The sequence below is a fragment of the Molossus molossus genome, unplaced genomic scaffold (genome assembly GCF_014108415.1).
Source record: "Molossus molossus isolate mMolMol1 unplaced genomic scaffold, mMolMol1.p scaffold_m16_p_2, whole genome shotgun sequence".
In the NCBI taxonomy this organism is placed as follows: domain Eukaryota; kingdom Metazoa; phylum Chordata; class Mammalia; order Chiroptera; family Molossidae; genus Molossus; species Molossus molossus.
Genome location: NW_023425355.1, coordinates 56,329,957 through 56,355,298, shown reverse-complemented (window position 1 = coordinate 56,355,298; position 25,342 = coordinate 56,329,957). Strand labels below are relative to the sequence as shown.

At 37.6% G+C, this 25,342-nt stretch overlaps 1 protein-coding gene across 3 annotated transcripts in view; it reads left to right on the top strand.

The window, feature by feature from the left end:
* The window catches only part of TENM1 (teneurin transmembrane protein 1), an 883,219-nt gene that overhangs the window by 313,049 nt on the left and 544,828 nt on the right, over window positions 1-25,342 (top strand). For all 3 annotated transcript variants that reach the window (XM_036271240.1, XM_036271239.1, XM_036271238.1), the window contains exon 4: window positions 14,856-15,096. In XM_036271240.1, the coding sequence (XP_036127133.1) occupies window positions 14,856-15,096 (241 nt within the window). The remainder of the gene's footprint in view (window positions 1-14,855; window positions 15,097-25,342) is intronic.

Below are 25,342 nucleotides of genomic sequence, written 5' to 3'. Positions count from 1 at the left end.
AGTGCATGTGTAAAATTCTCCTATGAGAATACTGATATTTTTTTCCCAATTTCCTCATCCTTTTATTTTTAGGAGGAATAACCAAACTTTCATCATCCCCATGGTATGTACAGATGCATTTTATAGGCATGTGGTTATAAAAATCAGATATTAAAATGGTTTATAGGACCAAAATTGTACCCAATTCCTAGCACTAGCTGTAACCCCACTGCTTTCTCTTCCATCAAGGAAAGCACATCCATGTCAGCTCAGTGAGAATGGCACTATTAGAGGTATCACTCTCAATTACCAGTTTTAATATAAATCATCTGTGAACTTCAGTCCTCTATTGTAGTAGTAACAAGTGATCACAAGTATTGAAATACTTGGATTCTGTACCTGGGAACTGCTGAAATAGAGCAATGGGCCAAAACATGGGTGACATCTGATAATTATTTTGTTCTTGTTAATACTGTTGTGATAGTGTAATCTCTTTTCATTGTCCCAGATGGGGGCTACATACCTGTTCAATCCCCAAGTACAGGTACTAGAGCTCCCCTCCGCTTCTCCACTGGGTGTCCATGGGTACCCTCTGTTTCTAAAGTCTTGCTGGGGCTGGGAGGAACTACAGGATATGAGAGAACTTTCCCACCAAATAGCCAGACAATGATGGTTAGATGGTGGTATTAATAATCAGCACATTTTTCTCCAGTCTTTATTTGAAAATAAAAGTTTGGGGTGTAGGGGCTAAAAACTTCCCCAGCCTTTCCTAGATCTCCGTGCTTTGTTTTTATCCTCTAGGATATTTTGCCTTTTGTTTTTTGTTACTCTTACTATAGCTTGCCTTCACTATTTAATGTATGGTAGTTTGAAAAATATTTTCTTAGAACTTTAGAAATAATCACAATATTTCTTGATTTGTGCTTCAAACATTGAGATATATTTTCATAAATAACATTAGAATTATTTTCATCCATTGCTTTTTGAACAAATATAGGGTGACCATACTAATAAAAATGAATCTCTGAAAATGAAAACTTTGTAAAATTCCAGAATATTTATTATTAGCTAATTTATTAAATGGCTCATTATCAACTAATTTATAACCCTCCATTACCTACTTGCACATAAATAATAAACTTGGGGATTGAAACTACTTGAAATATCTACATACTACTTTAGTTTGAGTATAAACTAAATATGAAATTTTAGGGATCATTACATTTTTATATTTTCTTTTTGACATACTTCACTTCCCAGTGATAGAACCCACAGCATCATTGTCAGCATAAGATAAAATGGGACAATTATCTGCTTCATGTTTCATGATACATAATGGATAACAGAGTTTACTTCAAGACCATAGTGAAAAAGTCTTTGGCCAGCTACTACTTTTTAAAAAATATGTTTTTATTGATTTATTTAGAGAGAGGAATGGAGAGAGAGATAGAAACATCGATGTGAAAGAGAAACATCAATCGGCTGCCTCCTGCATGCTCCCTACTGAGGATCGAGCCCACAACCTAGTCATGTGCCCTGACTGGGAATCGAACCAGGACCTCTCAGTCCACGGGATGATGCTCAACCACTGAGCCACAGCGGCCGGGCCCAACCACGACTTTTAATTGTTAATACCATATATTAATAATTAGAATTTAACATTTAAAATTCCAAATTGTGCCATAAGGTAGAGCTCTTTGCCATTCTACTTAGAAAAATGAATAGACAATAAATTTTTCTTTTTGTAAACATTGCCATGCTACTCTGAAAATATAAGCAAAGATGTGTCCATTCTATATTTTCACAACCAAGAAAATTATGTAGTTTGAACATTTATTTAAATAATTTAAGCAAAATAGTATTTATCCACAGTCATTTTCTCTTTTCTTGGTTGTGAAGTCCTAGTTTGTTTTAATCTGTCAGAGAGTTGATTGACTTAACAAACCAGCCACTTATTGGCGGGAATATTGACCATGATGCCTAAATTTCTAATTTCACAAAGGAAAGCCAATACAGCACACCATACAGATGGATTCCTTCTATAACAGAGACAGGGATAAATGGGTTGAGGGAGGACTGCCTTCTGGATATCTGATTCACTGTCATGCTTGTACAACCCACTGAAGAACAAGAAAAAGAGATTAATGAGACCTAGAAAATAGAAAGTTTAGATTTTATGTAGGTAGACTAACACATCCTTTGAAGATAAGTATCAGCTTATGGAAATACTTGGTACAAACATGTCAAAAGAGCATAGGTGCTTCAGTGTTGACCTTTATTTCTAGTGGTTATAATGAAGATCAGCGTAACTGAAAAAATTAATAGAATATACTCCTTACTTGCTGGCTTAGTCTTCAAAAGGATATACTTTGCAACCTGAAAGATAGTCCATAGTATTGCAGGTCTCAGGAGCCAGGCATAGTGCAGTTATCCAGAACCATATTGAAGCCATGTAAAATGGAAAGCCTCTGTGACTCTTCTGTAGTCATCTGTTTTAATTGCAAATTCTTCTTCCTGTTTCTTTGTCCTCTGCCTCCTTTCTGTAGTTGTCGGTGTCTTCCTTGTACACATGCCTATACATACACACAAATATCTATTAAACATTAGCTATTGCCCTGGCTGGTGTGGCTCAGTTGGTTGGACTGTCATCTCATGCACCAAAATGTTGCCAGTTCCATTTGCTGTCAGGGCACATACCTAGGTTGCAGTTTTGACCTCTCCCCCCACTTCAGAGTGTGTTCAGGAGGCAGACAATTGATGTTTCTCTCTCACATCAATGATTCTCTCTTTCTTTCTCTCCCTCTCCTTACCTCTTTCTTTAAAATCAATAAAAAATATTTTTAAAAATTAGCTATTATTAGATTTTATTTCTTTCTCATTACAGTGGTTGATTTAGTGAATCTACTTTTATTAAAGGATACATTAATATTGGTATATTAATATTCAAGCAGTATTATTTTAGCCAGAAAAGTGATAAGGTATACTTTTTACTCAGTTTTCTTCTGAAAACTAATTTTCTTACATTCATATTGTTTGAACCTCTGATAATAATTATAAGGTTGAGAACAGAAATGTCCATAGTGAGATACACTTAAGATTAATTTGATGACCACTGAGCACTAACTATCAAGTTAACAGATATTAGCCATAACATGCAAATATATAAACTGCCTCCTCATGAGTTGTGACAAGAGAGTGCTTTGAAGTAGTAATATGCATCTAGAATGCATAGTAACAGTTTGTATTAATAATAAACCTCTCCTGTTTTTTTAAAAAAATCTCTTTTCCTTCCTGGAAAGGGGAACAGCTCAGAAAAGCAACCCAAGGAACAAAAGGCTTATAATTGGCTTGAGAGACTTAACATAAGTAGCTAGGGACATCAGCTCTTACTGCCCTGATGTTGTTTACTTATGTATATTACCAAGATCTTCAAAGTATTAATTACTATTTCCTCATAAGACTTCAGAGAGGTAGTCAAATATTAATACAGGCCCATAATTCCTTATCCAAAACCTTTGGTGTTCATTTGTTTCAGAATTTAGAATTTTTCATATTTTATAAAGGTAATACTGTGCATGTGCTGTATATTATTTGACACCCAGCTTTGGATGTCGGCCAGCACTCCTTAGCTAAATGCATCAATATTTCCACAGCTAAATATATGAAAATTCACTAAATTAAATAAATAAACAGCATAAATATTCTCATAGAAACTCAGATTAGGTTTTGCCACCAACTGAATTAGAAAAAAAAAAAAACCTCAGTTTTCAGAAATTTTTAAATTCTGGAGTTGCAGAGAAAGTATCATTGAACTATCCACCCTTTGGCCAATGGGATAGTGAAGCACACACTAAGACCCAGAAGTACAGACATGTTTTCTGTCTCCTGTGACCTTTTTATAGAGCTCTAGGAATATATGTGTTCCTTTTGGAAACATACATTGCACTGTAACTTTGGGGGAAAACTAATTTGGAGGGTATTTTCATAGTGTCACTACATAAAGAATAATCAATTAAGATCACGAATCTGGTGGAAACTAGACATGAGTCTACTTTGGTCAATTTCTTAAAGAAATAGTGATCTATTTACTATTACTGTATTAATGACAATATTTATTTTTAATACCTAAAAATCTATTTAGTTCTGCTATAAAGCTTGTTTTGAAAATATAATTTGCTCCTATACTATTGGTACATTTGAGAACAATTTGAAAGTAATGTACATTTTTGATTTGCATATATGTGACTCCATCTGTTAAAAATAGTAGGTGAAACCATAAAACAGTATACAGCAGAATAAGTCATGTAGGAATACACAAAATGCACACATACATGTGTACACCTGAAACATACATCAGCTATCTTAGTTCACTGTGTGTATTAGGAGCCTTACCTATCCACATTCAGTGTTAGAACTTTCTGTATGATTCAGATAACACTCTTTCCACCACTTCACAATAACTCATAAGTTCAGATGGCCACTTTCACTAGCAAACTTCAGAGCATGTATCCCAACCTCATTTTTCCATGAGCTTTTGCCAATGTGTGATTGTGCACAGTGCTACAAATATTTTAGAAAGAAAAAACATCACCTTACAGCTTAACTGACTATGTGTGCTAATGAAATGAAAGGGGCAAAGAACCCTGATTGACACCCTGATAAGTTCTCATGTGGTGTTTCTTAAAGATACTCTAATTTGTGGTGAAAAGTTTCTCTGACATGTGATCCAAAATAAGGTTTCTTTCCAAAAGAGAGAGAAAAGAAAAAGCTGTGCCTAACAATTTTCTTCTCCTGCTTACATTTGGAAACAAGGGTAATGTTGTTTCTGAAGACTTACACTTCTGTGAACAGCTCTGTCACACCTAAAATGCCTTGGATTTGGATATACAGTTTGGAGAAATAGCCTGCCTCTCCCTTCCTCACCGGGAGAGATTTTCCTAACCAACTTATTTTAAGACCTCAAACCTGAAACCAGCTCCTATCAAAGTATACTATGTGAATTGGACCTTTCCATCTGAAAATTTAATTTTCTTTCAAAAAGCTTTATTACTATGTCTGGATTTTCACATTTGCATAGTTACTACTCCTCCCTTCTCCTTTGCATCTCTCTCTTGGGTACAGAAATGTATGCTTGCCAGATACGCTTGGAAATGAGTGCATGTGACTCTTTACCCTTACAACTGGTGATCCAACGTTCCTGAAACTGAACCTTAATTAATTTTTCATTAGTGTTTAATGTTGGGAAATCCTATTTCACAGAGCCCAAAGATTACATTACATCCATCTTTTTCCTGAGGTTAAAAAAAGAATGAAACTGAAATGATTTATGTTTCATAAGGGCTTAAGATCTGGATATATTCCACTCAGTACAACAATCCAATATTGTGAAAGATTTAAAGATAATATTAACAAGTAAGGAAACCTCTGCATATTTAAAATGTGAAAATAGGGAAGATGGCAGCGGGCAGGACCAGAGGGAGGGTGAGTGCGTGAGAGAGTGAGTGAGTGTGAGAAAGAGTGTGAGTGAATGCAAGTGTGGATGACCAAACACAAGCAGTGCAGAAATGTGGAGCAGAAGGTTCCTGTGCTGTGAACAGGGAGCAGCCGGCTATCGCAATAAGCAGCTCTTCAGGGCACTTTTCCCTGTGCGGCCAAGAGGCTCTACCATTTTAGAAGATCCTGTATCTTCCCTGGGAGGAGGCAGTAGGAGTGGCTAGGGCCCAGCAACCTGAGCCCACCAGTGCACCTGGCACCATCAGACCAGTGGATCCCCTGTGTCAACACAGACCAGTGCACAGTAGTGGAGCTGTCAAGGTGCCTGCTGCAAAAAACACAAACGACCTGGAGCCCAGCACCATACCTCACAATAGCAGCTGATCAAAGTTGGGATATACCCACAGCAACAGAGGCTCAGGAGAAGACATCCATTCCCAGGAAACAGAAGCAAAAATCAACAGCTGAGACCCATTCCCAAAATCTTTAACAGAGGCTGAGGAGGAGCTGAGCCCCACTGGGCAGCAGAGCTTCTCAGCTACCAACAGTGGGACCTGGAGCTCCATCAGGGCATGTGTGACCCAGCTGTCCACAAGATCTGCAGGGAGCTGGGGCTCCAGAGTGACCTATGAGACCCAGCTGCCCACAATATCTGTGGAGAGCAGATGGACCTGTGTGACCCAGCTGCCCACGGGAGCACCAGGGAGCTGGGCTCCAGAGGCACCTGTGTGACCCAGATGCCCACAAGATCTGTGGAGAGCCAGGTCTCCAGAGGGATCTGTGTGACCCAGCTGTGCACAAAATAGGCATGAATCCAGGACTCCAGCAGGGCCTGTGTAACCCAGCTGCCCACAGTGCTGGGCGGGAGTGAGGCTCCAGCAGGGCCTGAGCAATACAGCTATAAGTGGCACCAGTGACCAGCAGGGAACATAACTTCAGAGGGGCCCATACCACACAGCAGCAGCACCTACCAAGACAGACCAATACCAACCCCCAGTAGTCAACCCTCCATGTCCCACAGCAGGCAAGAGGCAACATGCAACAGAACAGCCTGGGAGACACAGCAGCTTATTTGACACACAGTGAGCTGCCTACACATCCCAACATCCCTTGACAGGTCTAGAGCTACCAGACGGCTAAAATGGAAAGACAAAGAAACAACATCCAAAAGAAAGAAACAGAGGAATCACAAAAAACAAACAAACAGACAAAAACAAACAAACAAAACAAAAAACAAACAAAAAAACTACAGAAAATGAAAGAAAACAACTTGTCAGATAAAGAATTCAAAGCAATGGTTTTAAGGATGCGCAAACAATTTGGTGAGAACTACAAGCAACTTAATAAGAATTATAAAAAGCTCAATGGGAACTACTTCCATTTAAAAAAAGAGATAGAAGCTATGCATGAAAATCAAGAGGAAACAAAGAGTGACATAGCTGTTACGAAAAATACTTTGGAAGGGTTCAATAGTAGATTAGAAGAAGACTGAATCAGCAACTTAGAAGACAAGGTAGAAAAAAACACCCATATAGAGCAGTAAATGGGGGAAACAATTAAAAAGCAGGAGGAGAGTTTAAGTGAGCTGTGGGACAATTCAAAACGTAACAACATTCACATTGTAGGTGTGCCAGAAGGAGAAAAATCAGAGAAAATAATAGAGAACCTGCTTGAATAAATAATGACAGAAAGCTTTCCTAAAATGGTGAAGGAAAAAAATTATGCAAGTCTAGGAAACACAGAGAGTCCCAAGTAAGATAACCCCCAAAAGACCTACATTGAGACACATCATAATAAAAATGGCAAACATTAAAGACAAAAAAAGAATATTAAAGGAAGCAAGAGAGAGAGAAAAAGTTACCTACAAGAGAGCTCCCATTAGACTGTCAGCTGATTTATCAATAGAAACAATGCAGGCCAGAAGAGAGTGGCATGAAGTATACAAAGTAATGCAAGTCAAGGGTCTGAATCCAAGACTACTCTACCCAGGAAGGCTATCATTCAAAATTGAAGAAGAAATAAATAGCTTCACGAATCAAAAAAAGCTAAAGGAATTTACCACCACTAAAGCAGCACTGCAAGAAATGCTGAAGGGACTGTTGTAAGAAGAAGAAACACAGAGAGAGACAAACACAGGCATAAAATGGCAACTTATAACTATCTATCAACAATAACTTTAAATGTACATGCCTTAAATGCTCCAATCAACAGACATAAGGTAGCTGATTGGATAAGCAGGACCATAAGATAAGAAAGCAGGACTCACATATATGTTGTTTACAATAGACCCACCTCAAAACAAAAGACTCACACATGATGAAAGTGAAGAGATGAAAAATAATTTTCCAAGAAAAGGAAATTTTTTTAAAAAGCTGGTGTAGTAATACTCATATCTGACAAGATAGAGTTCAAAACGAGGACCATAATAAGAGACAAAAAAAAATATTAAAAGGATCAATACAATAAGAGGATATAACCCTGATAATCATATATGCACCAAACATGGGAGAAACAAAATATATTTAAAAAATTCTGGAGGACTTCAAGGGAGAGATCAATAGCAATATGATCATAGTGGATGACTTTAACACCCCACTGATACCACTGGATAGATCTTCTAGACAAAAAATCAACAAGGTCATAGAGTCCTTAAATGACAAACTAGATCAATTGGACATAATTGATATTTACAGAACACTTCATCCGAAAGCTGCAAAATATACATTCTTCTCAAGTGCACATGGGACATTCTCAAAAATAGACCACATTTTAGGACACAAAGTAAGTCTCTACAAATTCAAGAAGATTGAAATTATATCAAGCATCTTCTCAGACCACAATGGCATGAAACTAGAACTCATAACAAAAACAATCAAACACTTGGAGGCTAAATAGCAAGTTATTAAACAATGAATGGGTTACCAAGATCAAAGAAGAAATTAAAAACTCCCTGGAAATTAAAAAACAAAAACAAACAAAAAAAACTACACAATAACACAAAATCTATGGGATGCAGCAAATGCATTCCTGAGAGGAAAGTTCATACCACTACAGGCCTACCTCAAGAAACAAGAAAGATTTCTGATTAACTTTCTAACCCTACAACTTAAAGAACTAGAATGTAAACAAAAAGATAAACCCAGAGTAAGTAGAAGGAAAAACAGTAAAGGTCAAAGCAGAAATAAATGACATAGAGACTAAAAAAGAAACAAAAACAATTCAAAGGATCAATGAAACAAAAAGCTGGTTCTTCGAAAAAATGAACAAGATTGATGGGCCTTTAGCCAGACTCACCAAGAAACAAAGAGAGCACCCAAATAAACAAAATCAGAAACAAAAGAGGAGAAGTAACAACTGACACCACAGAAATACAAAGGATCATCAAAACATACTATGAACAATTATACACCAACAAATTGGACAATCTAGGCAAAACGGATAAATTTCCAGAAAGACAGTCTCCAAAAACTGAACCAGGAAGAGATAGAAAACTTGAACAGACCAATAACAGCTGGGGAAGTTGAAGATGTGATTAAGAAACTCCCAGCAAAAAAAAAAAAAAAAAACAGGCCCAGACAACTTCATGGGGGAGTTTTACTAAACATTCCAAGAAGACCTAATACCCATTCTCTTCAAACTATTTCAAAAAATTCAAGAACGTGGAAGACTTTCATACTCATTTTATGAGACCAGCATAATTCTAATTCCAAAACCAGAAAAAGACACTACAGAAATAAAAAAAAAACTACAGGACAATATCCCTGATCAACATAGATGTTAAAATCCTTAACAAAAGATTAGCAAATCATATCCAGCAATACATCAAAAAAATTATTCACCATGACCAAGTGAGATTCATCCCAGGGATGCAAGGCTGGTACAATAATCACAAATCAATGAATGTGATACACTACATAAACAAAAGGAAAGATAAAAACCACATGATCATATCAATAGATGCTGAAAAAGCATTCGACAGAATCCAGCACCCATTTCTGATAAAAATGCTCAGCAATGTGGGAATAAAGGGATCATATCCCAACATAATAAAGACCATATATGAAAAACCTGCAGTCAACATCATATTCAATGGGCAAAAACTAAAAGCATTTCCCTTAAGAACAGGAACAAGACAGGGATGCTCACTTTCACCACTCTTATTTAACATAGTACTGGAATTCTTAGCCACAGCAATCGGACAGGAAGAAAAAATAAAAGGGATCCAAATTGGAAAGGAGGAAGTGAAACTGTCATTATTTGCAGATGACGAGATATTATATAGAAAATCCTTAATACTCCATCAAAAATCTACTAGACTTAATAAATGAATTTGGCAAAGTAACATCATACAAAATTAACATCAAGAAATCGACAGCATTCTTATACACCAACACTGAACTCACAGAAAGAGAAACTACAAAAACAATCCCATTTACCATTGTGGCAAAAAAAATTAAGATACCTGGGAATATACTTAACCAAAGAAGTAAAGGACCTCTACACAGAAAACTATAGATCATTGAAAAATGAAATAGAGGAAGATATAAAAATGTGGAAGCATATACCACATTCATGAATTGGAACAATATCATTAAAATGTCCATACTACCCCAAGCAATCTGTAGATTAAATACAATCCACATCAAAATTTCACAGAACAAGAACAAATACTCCAAAAGATTACATGGAATTAAAAAAATCCCCAAAATCTTGGAAAAGAAGGACAAAGTAGGAGGGATCACAATACCAGATATCAGGGTATACCACAAAGCCACTGTAATCAAAACAGCCTGGTACTGGCTCAAGTACAGGCAGATAGATCAATGAAACAGAACAGACAACCCAGAAATTGACCCAAGGGAATATGCACAATTATATTTGACAAAGGTGACAAGAGCATACAGTGGAGTCAAGACAGGCTCTTCAATAAATCATGTTGTGAAAAATTGGACAACTACATGCAAAATATGAAGCTAGACCACTAACTTACACCATACACAAGAATAATCTCATAATGGATAAAAGAATTAAATGTGACTTGTGAATTCATAAAAATCCTAGAAGAAAATGTCGGCAAAAAAATTTCAGACATCATATGCAGCAGAATTTTCACTGATACCACACCTAAGGCAACAAAAACAAAAGAAGAAATGAACATGTGGGACTACATCAAACTAAAAATCGTCTGCACAACAAAAGAAACAACCATCAAAAATGGAAAGGGAACCCACTACACGGTAGAGCATAATTGCCAATGATACATCAGATAATGGGTCAATTACCAAAACATATAGAGTGCTCATACAACTCAACAAAAGGAAGACAAAGAACCCAATTAAAAAATGGGCAGAGGAACTAAATAGACACCTCTCCAAACAGGACATACAAATCGCTAAGAGACATATGAAGAAATGCTCAACATCACTAATCATCAGAGAGATGCAAATTAAAACAATAATGAGGTATCACCTCACACCTCTCAGAATGGCCGCCATCAACAAAACATCAAACAACAAGTGCTGGCCAGGGTGTGGAGAAAAGGGGACTCTAGTACACTGCTGGTGGGAATGCAGACTGGTGCACCACTGTGGAAAACACTATGGTGTTACCTCAAATAATTAAAATTTGAACTGCCATTTGACCCAATGATTCCACTTCTAGAAATATAACCTAAGAAGCCTGAAACACCAATCAGAACGAATATATGTACCCCTGTGTTCATAGGAGCACTATTTACAATAGCTAAGATCTGGAAACAGCCCAAGTGTCCATCAGTAGATGAGCGGATGAAAAAGCAGTGGTACATATACAGAATGGAGTACTATGCAGCATTAAGAAAGAAAGAGCTCTTATCCTTTGGGAGGACATGAAATAGCCTGGAGAGTATTATGCTAAGCAAAACAAGCCAAGTAGAGAAAGACAAATATCATATGATCTCACTTATTTGTGGAATATAATGAACTAAACAAACTGATGAACAAAATAGACCCAGAGACATAGAAGTAGGGTACAGATTGACAAACATCAGAAGAGTGGGTGGTGGGTTTGAATGAATAAACCTCAGAACTTATATGCATGTATGCATAAGCTATGGACAAAGACAACAAAGCTGGAGATGGGGAGGGAGGGGGCATGGGGAGAAGAGTTTCTATAGGGGAAAAAGGAGAATCATCTGTAACAAAAATAAATTAATAAAAATAATTTTAAAAATAAAATAAAATGTGGAAACAAAAGAATGCAATAAAATATATATAAATCAAAGCATACACACACACGTAATGAAAATGACTATGCAAAGCAGTTTTACTTGCAGCAGAAATGGTACCATTATTGTACCTTTTGATGAAGTAGAATTGAAGTAGAATTTTTATTATTTTTTAATAATAATAAGTGAGTTGCAGAGATTTTGTGGAAATTCAGCAATCAGTAAATCCAGGTGATAATGAGTGATTCTTTCTTTTGAACAATTGTAATGAATAAAAGCTTTCTTTCTTTTGAATGACTGTACTGAGAGATACATTGCTGATTAGAATAATAGATAGCATATGTATCACTGGGAGGTGTTCTGAACCCAAGACTTAAAATTGGTTTCTTCTTCTAACTCTGGACTCCCACCCTTCTTCCCTTTTCAGTATCATTAAGTTCATGGATTTAGATGGCAAATCTGTAGAGTGTGTCACTGCTGCTCCTTCCATGTCTTGGAGGGGCATAATTTTAAGGGTATCATTGTTCTTCACTAGTATAGATTTCACGGAAACCTATACGGGGAAAACCTACTGCTCTGTAAACTATCAACTAGATATCCAGTGGTTATATCAGAATGAAAAAGCCATAGGAACATTGAGGGTGGTACTCTAGGTCCCATGGACAAGTGAAACAAACACTCTTCTATCAATAAATGCTTTTAAGAATCTTACTCTTTACCTCCATTGTGCTCAATGTTATGTGGCATACAAGTAGATGATCTTCCTATAAGAAACATGCAGTCTATTTTGGAACATAACACAAAAACATGAGATATCAATGGGATGCTATACTATTACAAACTATGGAGCCAAATTTATAATAATGGTAAATGTCAAATTCAGGGAAGAGAGTCATTTATTTTTTAGACTAGTATAATGAAAACAGTATTGGGCTGTGAATCATCAGACATATGCAGGAAAACTTATACACTTTGAATGACTTTGCAGAAGTAATTTCACCTCTCTGAGCCTTAGGTTTCTCATCTGTAAAATGGAGAAGGGAAGATTGAGGGCTGAACTAGGTGACCCTTATGGTCATTTTCAGTCATACTTCTACATTTGGTGAACAAATAGCCACTGACATACTATGTTTAAGCACATTTTACATAAATTGTACTTAATTGTTACGAAAAAATATCGTATCCATTTTATAAATGAGGGGTTAAAGTTTCAGAATGGCAGAGGCAGAACTCAAATGCAGGTTTTTCATACCCCCAAATTCTGTGGTCTTTCCACTCTACTGTGTTGCATAGCATTACACCACACTGCCTTTTCCCCTAAATTTAAGAAGATACAATCTAAGACGTAAGCACACTTATACACAAATCACTGCAAAGCAAGGTGGCATGCCATAAGTAAAAAATCCAGAAAATGTGGAGGATTCTGTGTTTGTAGATCTTTAGGAAGTGAAGAGAGAACTCATTACAGAGATCTACAATATAGTAAATACAGCGCTGGCCAGAGAGTCAGGACATTAGAGTTCTAATCGAGACTATACCATTCACTTACCAAGTGTCCCTGGACAGGCAGTTCTCTGAGTGTCAGTTTTCTCTTCTACAAAATCAGAGGATCCCCAAGGTCCTTTGGGTTCCAGCATTCAATGCTTCTTTTAGTCCCAAGGATGGAAAGTATACTTTGGTTATGATTATGAGTACAAGCCCAAGGATTTAAAAAATTAATGAGATGTTAAGTACTTGCAATTATTATTATTATTTTTAGTGGATATGGAATTTGGGCTGGGCCTGAAATAATGCAGGTGATTTGGAAAATTCATGAAACATTTTAGTTCCTTTTAAATATACAAGGGTAGCTAACTATCTAAAGCAATTCTTTGTATAAAATGAATCATCTCTACTCCCTTTTCTATCTATCTTTCATAAAATTCCAGTTTTCATATAGCAAGTTTATATAAAGGGAGAGCCACATGTACTAGAAAACAGTAAAGAATTTGTCATGCTCTTGGGGCACTGGTATAATTTTTAAATATGCAAACCATACCAATGTGTTCAAAATTCAAGTTTAAAGTGGAAGGACTGGAAGAAATAATTTTTTTTTTCTGTGATCAGCCAATGCAAAGTATGTCTCTCAACAAACCAGCTAAGCCCTTTGCCAGACATCAAAAGCCTCTAGCATTTTTCTGCTTTTCAACTCTCAGTCATTTGGGAGGTGGGGCAAATCCATTGCAGTCAGCAAAGTTTATCTAGAATGTGCCGGTGTTACAAGAAATCATTTGACATCTATTCTGTTTCTCCTGTGAATAGAGGTAGTTATCACCTACAGTAGTGGTTTCTTTTCAAAGGGGTTTAATTGGGGTATTTCTCATGGGCCAAATTCTAACTCACTGTCTTTATGTGTGCCTGCCAGGAAAACTGGAAAAATACCAAATAACAGCAACAACAGAAGTCTGAGGACCTCTGCCTGAGCTGCTGCTAATATGGCAGAGCTCCTAGAAAGGTGTGTCAGGGGACTCAGGATGCAGACTGTGTTTGTGTGACCATGGAGATATATACATACATACATATACATATATATATATATATATATATATATATATATATATATATATATATATATCCTGAACAAGCTCCTTTTAGCCTATTTTATACAAATAGCACTCAGACTAGGAGGGCTGGCAGAGAGATTTTCATGTAGTTGAGTTACACATTTTTGAGTTGCTTTTCTGAAGCATGGATTTGCTCCCATGTAGGTAGGCTAGCATCCTTTTTTTCGAGGTGAGCCAGAAGGTGGCCTTATAGTTTTATTGAAAGCGTTGAATGATTTTCTTTGCAATAAATTTGTGACTTTTGCTGGTGTTTTCCAAAGTGAGACTTTTGCAGCTGATGGAAATCGGCTTGCTTCTGTTCTGTAACTCTACGTCTTGTTCATGATTTATTTGTTCAGTGGTAGAAACTATGACAAATTGTGAGGCAGCCTCATTTACTTTTTAGCTGCAATAGCCCAGAAGAATTTACATGTAAATGCAACTATGAATGTTTTACATTTCATGAACATGTGGGTACATTTTTTGAAATTCAAGAGACATTTTTACAAATGTAAATCTGAAGTCGGACAAACATTTTCCTGACTGCCAAGTGGGAGAGTGTCTCCATTTCATGTTTTTCTTCTCTCTTCTTGTAGACATGCAGAGCAGCCCACACAACCAGTTCACCTTCAGACCACTTCCGCCGCCACCACCACCTCCTCATGCCTGCACTTGTGCCAGGAAGCCGCCCCCTGCAGCAGACTCTCTTCAAAGGAGATCAATGACTACCCGAAGCCAGCCTAGCCCAGTTGTTCCAGTTCCTCCAACCAGTACACAGGATTCAATTCATCTGCATAACAGCTGGGTCTTGAACAGCAACATACCATTGGAGACCAGGTACTTGTCCCACTAAACTTAAAAATTAGCAGGGGATGATTCCACTGAGTACAAAAACTCATCTCACCATAGACATCTGCAGAGATACACATGGAAACAGAGATGCAGAGCCCTCCACAAGCACAGATGCACACAGGCACACACATTTAGATCCAGGCACACCAGCAGACACAAACCAAAGCATATCATGGGAAAAGATGAAACCACAGATGGCTAAGCACTCCACCTGCAGATACCCACAAAACCAAAGGAAACAAAGCCATTACATAAACTATCATTGTGTCCATAAATTACTAAAAGCAACTGTCCCTTGTTTTAAGGAACTACAATAGTACAGGAAAATCTAAACACAAGTGGAACAACAGCAATAGTGGACATTTTATGTATTATAGGATTCTTTGAAAAAGTAAGGTGCCTTCAAACATTTTAAGAAAGGATTTACTTTATGAATTAGAAGTCTATGTGTAATTTTCAAAACTTGATTCTGCCTTTAAAATAAAGTTTGGCCATGAAGCAAAGAAGTTTGCCTCTATTTTCTGTCATGTGATTAAAATTCAACACCTACACAGCTCTAGGTCCCTTGATCATAATTTATTTTTAGCACTAGATGTGAGTGAGATTGAGAAATTGTTAATCACTTCCAGTCACTATCATAAATTGAAAATTATAGCTTTCTATTAACATAGAAAAGCATTTACTAATAAAACAATATTCTGTTAACTTACAAATTCAAGAATTTCCCCTTGTATTCTATATGACTTATTCAGGTTTACCACCAAAGGTTTTTCTAAACACACTTGTATATAAACAATGGGTATAATATATCACTACATCAGCAATGTCTGGTATCAATTCTGGTCAATTCCTATTGCACTATCTGGGAATTGGAGGACTAATAAACCCACATTATAAGACTGGTTATTTTTTCCCTAAGTAGAATATTAAGTTAAATGTCAGGCATGGCATCACAGAATGTGTCACCACCAACACATCGAAAGCACTCTGACCCAAATCCAGGAAACTTTATATCATCTATCACTTACCAGATTACATCATTTCATAAAGTGATGTTTCTGCTATCTCCCCAGAAAAAATATAGCAGTCAGCACATATGGTAAAGACAACCCAATTATAGCTGTGCTACTGATAGGGTTTATGTAGAGTTCTTTCTTTTTCTTTCTTTCTCTCTTTCTCTCTTTCTCCCTTTCTTCCTTCCTTTCTTTCTTTCTTTCTTTCTTTCTTTCTTTCTTTCTTTCTTTCTTTCTTTCTTTCTTTCTTTCTTTCTTTCAATTAATTTATTAATATTTTTATTACTGATATCCATCTTTTCCCCCACTTTGACAACTTCCTCCCCACTTCTCCCCACGCCCCCCTCTTCACGGCACTGCTGTCTGTGTCCATGGTTATACATAGATGGATATACGTCTTTTGGTTTATCTCCTCCCTCCCTCCTGCCCCCCTTCCCTCTGAGGTTTGTCAGTCTGTTCCCTACTTCCATGTCTCTGGATCTATTTTGTCAGCTTATTTTGTTCATTATATTCCATAAATAAATGAGATCATGTGGTATGTCTTTCTCTGACTGGGTCATTTCACTTAGCATAATACTCTCCAGGTCCCTCCATGTCATCTCAAAGGGTAAGAGATCTTTCTTCCTTACAGCTGCATAGTATTCTATTGTGTAAATGTACCACAGGTTTTTTATCTACTCATCTACTGATGGACACCTGGGCTGCTTCCAGATCTTTTTTTAAAACTCATTTTTATTATTGAATGGATTATAGATGTCCCCCCTCTTTTTCTCTATTAACCCCCTCCTTTCCAATTCCACTCCTCTCCTGCCTTCCCCACACTATTGTTGGTGTCCATTGGTTATGCATATATGAATAAAAGTTCTTTGGTTTATCTTATCCCCCCACCATCCCCCTTTCCCTTTGAAGTTCATCAGTCTAACTACCAATTTATTTTTCTTAATTCCTTCATCTTTTTCACCCATGCCCCCAGCTCCCACCCATCTGGCATGTAACAAAATGTTCTCTGTATTTAGAAGTCTGTTTCTGTTCTGCTTTCTCATTTTGTTTGTACAGTCAATTGTTGATAGATATGTATTAATTGCCATTTTATTGTTCATATTTTTCATCTTTTTCTTCAAGAAGACTTCAACATTTCATATAATACTGGTTTGGTGGTGCTGAACTCCTTTAGCTTTTTCTTGTCTGGGAAAGTCTTGATATGTCCATCAATTCTAAATGATAGTTTTGCAGGATAGAGTAATCTTGGCTGCAGGTCATTGCTTTTCATCACCTTGAATATCTCTTGCCACTCCTTTCTGGCCTGCAAAGTTTCTTTTGAGAAATCAGCTGGCAGTTTTATGGGAGCTCCTTTGTAGGTAAGAAACTGCTTTTCTCTTGCTGCTTTTAAGATTCTCTCTTTGTATTTAACTTTTGGCATTTTGATGATGATGTGTCTTGGTGTGGACCTCTTTGGGTTCATCTTGATTGGGACGTTCTGTGCTTCCTGGACTTCTATGTCTGTTTCTTCCACCAAGTTAGGGAATTCTAGTGTCATTATTTTTATAGATAGGTTTTCAATTTCTTACTCTCTCCCTTCTCCTTCTGGCACTCCTATGATGTGAATGTTGGCACAACTTGAAGTTGTCCCAGCGGCACCTTACTCTATCCTTAGTTTTTTTTTTTTTTGTTTTTTTTTTTCTGTTCTGATAGGGTGTTTTTTGCTTCCTTATATTCCAAATCGATGGTTTGCTGCTTGGCTTTACCTACTCTACTATTAATTCCCTGTAAATTATTCTTTATTTTAGTTAGTGCCTCCTTCATTTCTGACTGGTCCTTTTTTATGTTGTTGATGTTCTCTCTAAGTTCCTTGGAGGTCTCCTTAAATTCCTAGAAGGTCTCAGTAACTTCCTTGAATGTTTCACCAAGTTCCTAGAGAAACCTTATAACTAGTGTTTTGAACTCTGCATCTGATTGATTGCTTATCTCCATTTTGTTTAATTCTTTTCCTGGAGTTTTGTTTTTTTCTTTCATTTGGGACGTTTCTTTGTCTCCTCATTTTGGCTGCTTCCCTGTGATTGTTTCTATGTATTAGGTAGAGTTGTTATGTCTCCTAGGCTTCGTAGGGTGGCCTCTTGTTTTAGGTGTCCTGTAGGATCCAGTGGCACAGCCTCCCTGATCACCCCAGCTGGGCCTTTGAGGTGCACACCTAGTGCGGACTATACACCCTTCTGTTGTAATTAAGTCTTGCTTGCTGTTGGTATGTCAATGGGAGGGATTTACTCAGGTTGATCAGCTGCAAGGACTGGCTCTGCCCACTAACCACTGGCATCTGACTACCTTGGAGAATCAGCTTTGTAGGGGCTCACAACTCAGAATAAGACTTAATTCATCAGGGCTCTGGTACCCACTGAGTTCACTCATTGAGTGTGTCACTTGTGGATGTGGTTGGGGGTGGTGTTTCAATGTGGTCTGAAGCTGTCCACTGGATGTGCTGGCTCTGGGGCAAGGACAGCCACTGCCTGTGTTCTATCCAGGGCCACCCAGCACAAGTTACAGTGTGATCTGCAGATGGCTGCTTCTTGTGCTGGACTTGGAGGTGCCTAGGAAAAGCCAAGTTGTGAACCACAGCTGGTTGCTTCTAGTGCCAGGCCTGGGGCCACTTAACAAGAGGTATGAGGCCCGCTGAGACCAGATACTGCTTGTTTGAAAGATTTTAGCAAACTCTGAAACAGGATCAAAGGCAGGCCAATCCTATAGTAAAGCCTTTGGAAACAGCTTTGCGGGGACTGAAAGTTAGGTGGGGCAGGGCCTTATGGAATCACTGGGGTGGGGCAAACAGTGTGAGTGAGATTGCTGGAGTCCCTGATATGGTGGCTGTCTGCCGCCCCAGGGAAGGACTCACCAAAGGGACATTGGCCTTCACCAGCATGTCTATCCAGGAGAAAGCACCTCTCCAGCCCTCCTCCCGAGGCCAAACTGCTCAGTTCTTTCCTGTATGTCTCTGGCGCCCCTCAAAGCTTCTTCCCCTCCAAGCTTAGAGGGAGCAAGTCTCAGTATGTTGGTGCGTGGGCCCTTTAAGAGGAGCTGACTAGGACTCCAGAAGCTGTAGCCTTTCTTAGCCTCATTTCCTGCTGGATTTTCCAGCCAGAAGTTAGGGGGACTTCTCTTCCTGGCACTGGAACCCTGAGCTGGGTGCCTGGTGTGAAACGAGGACCCCTCACTCCTCAGGGAGGACCTTCCCAGCCGAGGTGTCCCTCCTGATTTTTATCCTCCACACATCAGTGTGCGACCAGCCCATCTGCACCTCTGCCCCTCCTACCAGTCTCCATGTGACTGTTTCTTTAACAGCTTGATTTAAAGAGGTTCTGAAGGATGATTTGTTGCAGTTTAGTTGTAATTTTGATGTGACTGCGGGAGGAGGCTGTATCACATTTACCTACACCGCCATCTTGATCGGAAGAGCTGTTTCCAGATCTTGGTGATTGTAAATAGCGCTGCTGTAAACAAAGAGGTGCATACAGTCTTTCTGATGGATGTTTCAGGTTTCGTAAGACATATTCCTAGAACTGAAATCATTGAGTAAAATGGCAGCTAAATTTGATTTTTTTGAGGAAACACCATATTGTTTTCCATAGTGGCTGCACCAGTCTGAATTCCCATCTGCAGTGTACTAGAGTACCCTTTTCTCCACATCCTCAGCAGCATTTGTTGTTTGAGGATATTTGGTGGCAGCTATTTGGGCAGGTGTGAGGTGATACCTCATAGTCATTTTAATTTGCATCTCTCTGATGATTAGTGATGTTGCACATTTTTCCTCAGGTTTCTTGACCATTTGTATATTCTATGTGAAGAATTGTCTCTTCAGTTCTTCTGCTCATTTTTAATTGGATTATTTGTCCTCCTTTTGTTCGGTTGTATGAGTACTCTCTATATTTAGGAAATCAACCCCTTATCCGATGTATCATTGGCAAATATGTTCTCCCAGAGAGTGGGTTACCTTTTCATTTCAATGCTGGTTTCCTTTACCGTGAAGAAGCTTTTTAGTTTGATGTAGTCCCTTTTATTCATGTTTCCCTTGCCCTAGGTGATGAATTGGTAAAAATTCTACTACGTGTAATGTCTGAGATTTTCCTAGCTCCATTTTCTTCTAGGGTTTTTATGGTTTCACAAGTGACATTTAAATCTTTTCTCCATTTTGAGTTTATACTTGTGTAGATTAATTTTTTTTTTTTTTTTTTTTTTTGCTTACAGCTGTCCAATTTTCCCAGCACCATTTGTCAAAGAGACTGTCTTTTCTCCATTGTATGCTCCTGTCTCCTTTGTCAAATATTAACTATGCATACTTTTTTGGGTCAATTTCTGGGTTCTGTCTCTCGTCCATTGATCTATATGCCTGTTCTTTTGCCAGTACCAGGCTGTAATGATTACAATGATTTTGTAGTATAACCTGATATTTGGCATTTTGATTCCTCCTACTTTGTCCTTCTTTTACAAGATTGCTGTGTCCATTTGGGGTATTTTTTGGTTCCAAATAAATTTTGGAATATTTGTTCTAGATCAATAAAGTATGCCATGGGTATTTTAATAGGGATTCATCACTGTAGATTGATTTGTGTAGTATGGACATTTTAATGATGTTGATTCATCCAATCCATGAACATGGTATATGCTTCCACTTTTTTATACTGTCTTCTATTTCTTTTTCAATGTTCTGTAGAGTGGCAAAAGGAAACATCCTTGTCTTATTCCTGTTCTTAAGGGAAATGCTTTTAGACTTGGCACATTGACTGTGATGCTGGCTGTAGGTTTGTAATATATGGCCTTTATTATGTTGAGGTATGATCTCTCCATTCCACTTTGCTGAGAGTTTTAATCAAAAATGGGTGCTGGATTTTATCAAATACTTTTTCAGCAAATATTGATATAATCATATGTTTTTTATCTTTAATTTTTTATGTGGTTTATCACATTTATTGCTTTGCAAATATTGTACCAGCCTTGCATCCTTGGGATAAATACCACTTGGTAATGGTATATAAGTTTTTAAAATATATTGCTGGATCCAATTTGCTAATATTTTGTTGAGGATTTTTGTATCTATGTTCATCAGGAATATTGGCCTGTAATTTTCTTTTTTGCAGTGTCTTTATCTGGTTTTGAAATTAAGATTATACTGGCCTCATAAATAGACCTTGGATATCTTCCTTCTTCTTGAATACTTTATAATAGCTTGAGGAGAACAGGTGTTAGTTCTTCTTTGAATGTTGGATTAGCTGTTCAGACCAGGACTTTTCTTTGCTGGAAGTTTATAATCACTGCTTCAATTTTCTTAGTTGTTATTGGTCTGCTCAGGTTTCCTGATTCTTCCTAGTTGAGTTTTGTAAGGCTGTATGATTCTAGGAATTTGTGCAGTTTACCTATGTTGTCCAATTTGTTGGCATATATTTGTTTATAGTATTTTCTTACAATCATTTGTATTTCTGTGGTGTAGTTGTTACTTAAACTCTTTCACTTCTGATCTTATTAATTTGGGTCTTCTATCTTTGTTTCTTGTTGAATCTGGCTAAAGGTTCATCAATCTTGTTTATTTTTTCAAAAAACCAGCTCTTGGTTTCATTGATCTTTTGAATTGTTTTTTAAATTTCTATGTCATTTATTTCCACTCTGATCTTTTTATTTCCTCCCTCTACTAACTCTGTTTTTTTTTTTTTTTTTTTTGGTTGTTGTTCTCCTTCTCAATCTAAGTTGTAGGGTTAGTAGTTTGCTAAATATTTTTCTTATTTCTTGAGGTAGGTCTGCATTGCTATGAACTTCCCTCTCAGGACTGCTTTTGCTGTATCTCATATATTTTATTTGTGTTCATTTTCATTAGTTTCCAGAAAGTTTTTCATTTCATTAATTTTATGCTTAGTAACTCCTTCATTGTTTAATAACATTGTATTTAGCCTCCATGTGTTTAAAAATATTTGAGTGTTTTTGTTGTCATTGATTTCTGGTTTCTTGCCATTGTGATCTGAGAAAATGCTTGATATGATTGCAATGTTCTTGAACTTGTAGAGACTTTGTTCGTGTCTTAACATGTGGTTTATTTTTGAGAATGTCCCATGTGCACTTGTGAAGAATGTATATTCTGCAGCTTTGGGGTGAAATGTTCTGTAAATATCAATTAAATCCATATGATATAGTGTGTCATTTAGGGTCTAGTTTCCTTGTTAAATTTTGTCTAGAAGATCTATCTAGTGTTGTTAAAGTCCCTTACTATGATTGTATAGCTGTCAATCTCTCCCTTAAAGTACTCTAGAAGTTTTAAAATATATTTTGGTGCTCCTATGTTCAGTGCACATATGTTTATTAGGTTATATCCTTTTGCTGGATTGATTTCTTTAATATTTTGTAGTGATCTTCTTTGTCTCTTATTGTGGCAGTCGATTTGAAGTCTATCTTATCAGATATAAGTATTAGTATACTAGATAATTTTTCATTTTTATTTGCCTGGAAAATTTTTCTATCCCTCCATTTTCATTCTGTGTGAAATTTTGTTCTGAGGTGGGTCTTTGTAGACAGCATATATATGGGTCACATTTTCTTATCCAATTAACTACCCTATGTCTTTTGATTGGAATATTTAAGCCATTTACTTTTAAGGTTATTATTGATATATACTTATTAGTCACCATATTTTTTTCTCTATGCCACCCCCCCCCCCCTGCCGTTTCTTCTTCTTCTTACAACAATCCCTTTAGCATTTCTTGCAGTCCTGATATGGTGGTAGTAAATTCCTTTAGCCTTTTTTGTGTGTGTGTCTATGAATCTCTTTATTTCACCTTCAATTTTGAAAGGTAGCCTTGCTAGATAGAGTAGTCTCTAGCAGACCCTTGCTTTTTATTACTTTCTACACTTCATGCCACTCCCTTCTGGCCTGCAGTGTGTCTATTGAGCAATCAGCTAGAAGTCTAATGGGAGATTCCTTGTAGGTAACTTTCTGTCTCTCTTGCTGCCTTTAAGATTCTCTCTTTGCCTTCAGCGTTTGCCATTTTAATTATCATGTGTCTAACTGTGGGTCTTTTTGAGGTCATCTTGGTTGGGACTCTTTGTTTTCTGGACTTGTGTGACTTTTCCTTCACCATGTTAGGAAACTTTTCTGTCATTATTTCTTCAAACAGGTTCTCTATTCCTTTCTTCTATTCTTCTCCTTCTGGTACCCCTATGATGCAAATGTTGTTACATTTTGTCTTGTCCCAAAGGTCCCTTGACTTCTCCTCCTGGTTTTTAATTTGTTTTCCACGTGCTATTCTAATTGGGTGATTTTTTTCCTACCTTATCTTCTAACTTGCTAATTTGGTTTTCAGCTTCTTCTAATCTACTATTGAATCCTTCCAAGGTATTTTTTTTTTTGAAGGACATCAGCTATCATTCTTCATTTCCACTTGACTTTTATTCACAGTTTCTACCTCTTTTTTTATGGTGGTGTAGTTCCCAAGTTCCCAGAGGATTGTCAGCTGGCAGCTCATGTTGGCCTGAGCTCTTTATAATTCTCATTAAGTTGCTTATAATTCTCACTAAGATGTTTGCGCACCCTTAAAATCATTGCTTTGAATTCTTTATCTGACAAATTCTTGCCTCCATTTCATGTAGTTCCTTTTTTGGTGGTTCATCCTTTTCTTACATTTGAAGGTTGTTTCTTTGTCTCACCATTTTAGCACTCTGGTAGTTTCAGGCCAGGTGAAGAGTGTCGGGGCATGTAGGCAGGTCAGTGTGTGTTAGATAAGACTGTTATGCCTCCCAGTCTGTTCTGGCTCATGACAGCTCTCATCTGGTGTGGGTCCAGGAGGATTGTCAGCTGGAAGCTCATGTTGTTCTGTTCTCATAAGCACTAGTGGGGTGCATGGGTCCAGCTGATGTGCTGCTGGGATGCATGGGTCCTCAGGTACTGCTGCTGCCTGGTGGGGCTTGGCCCCTAATCCATGTTGCTACTGCTGCTGCCAGTGGATGGGTCTCCATTCCAAAGACTCTGCTGCTGCTTTCAGGGTTAGGTATCGACTCCCCATGTCTTGCTGCAGCTGTGGCTGAGTCTCCATTACCAATCAGGAACTTCTGATGATGCTGGGGGTGACTCTCAGCTCCAGATCTGCACTGCTGCTGCTGCTGCTGCTGCTGGGTGATAGATCTCACCTACCAAGCCTCTGTTGCTGCTGTGCACAGACCAATGCTTGGCTTCCCTCTTTTTTTATTTATGTATTGCTTTAATTAATTTATTTTTTAAATCCCCACTTGTGAATATATATTTTTTTCATTTATCCTCAGATAGAGTGGGAGGGAGAGGGGGAGGAAGAGAAAGAGAGAAAAACATCAATGTGAGAGAGACACATTAATTAGTTGCCTCCTGCATGACCCCAATCCAAGCTGGGGACAAACTGCAACCAAGGTATGTGCCCTTGGCCAGGATTGAACCTGGGACTCTTTGATCCACAGGCCAACGTACTAACCACTGAGCCAAAATGGCCAGGCACTTTTTAATTTTTTTTAATTGAAGGCATGGGGGTGAATGAAGTGAGCAAAACAATGATTAATATACAGTATATCTTCAAGGAGTTTTCACTAATGGTGGTGATTACTCATTCTTCTCTTAATTTCTTTACAGGGCTTAATGATAGAGAGCTAAGAAAACACTGGGGAAATCTGGCTAACTAGCAGTCCTGACAAGCAAACACACTTCTTTCCTCTAAGAAGCCAAATAACTGGAAATCTGGAAAGAGGGCGGGGAATGGGTTCAGGCAAATAGAAAGATAAAAGTATTCTTATTTGAAATGTACATCTAGGCATGTTTGTACAAACTACACCCACGGACCGTCTGTATCTATGCAAGGAATGTATTAATTGCTCTCAGTTTCACAAGACACAGAGAAGAACATAAGTTTGCATGTGAGACTGAGCAGAGAGTACCTTTTTGGTATATTTGAAAATATATTCTGCATCACAAAGATGAATGTTTTTAAATACCTAGAAAACCTATCAGTCTGTTCAGCTAAGATTTTCCAAATATATCCTTTAAAATGTTTTCACATGTACTCAGTCAAAGGTAACTGGGTGCCCTGACACCAACTCATGAGCCGTGTAAAATAACCTCTCTGAACCTCAGCTTCCTCCTCCATAAAAATGAATATTAAAATTCTTGTCTCAACATGTTGTTAGGAAGATCAAGCTAGAGTAGCAGAAAGTGCCTCATAAATTGTAAA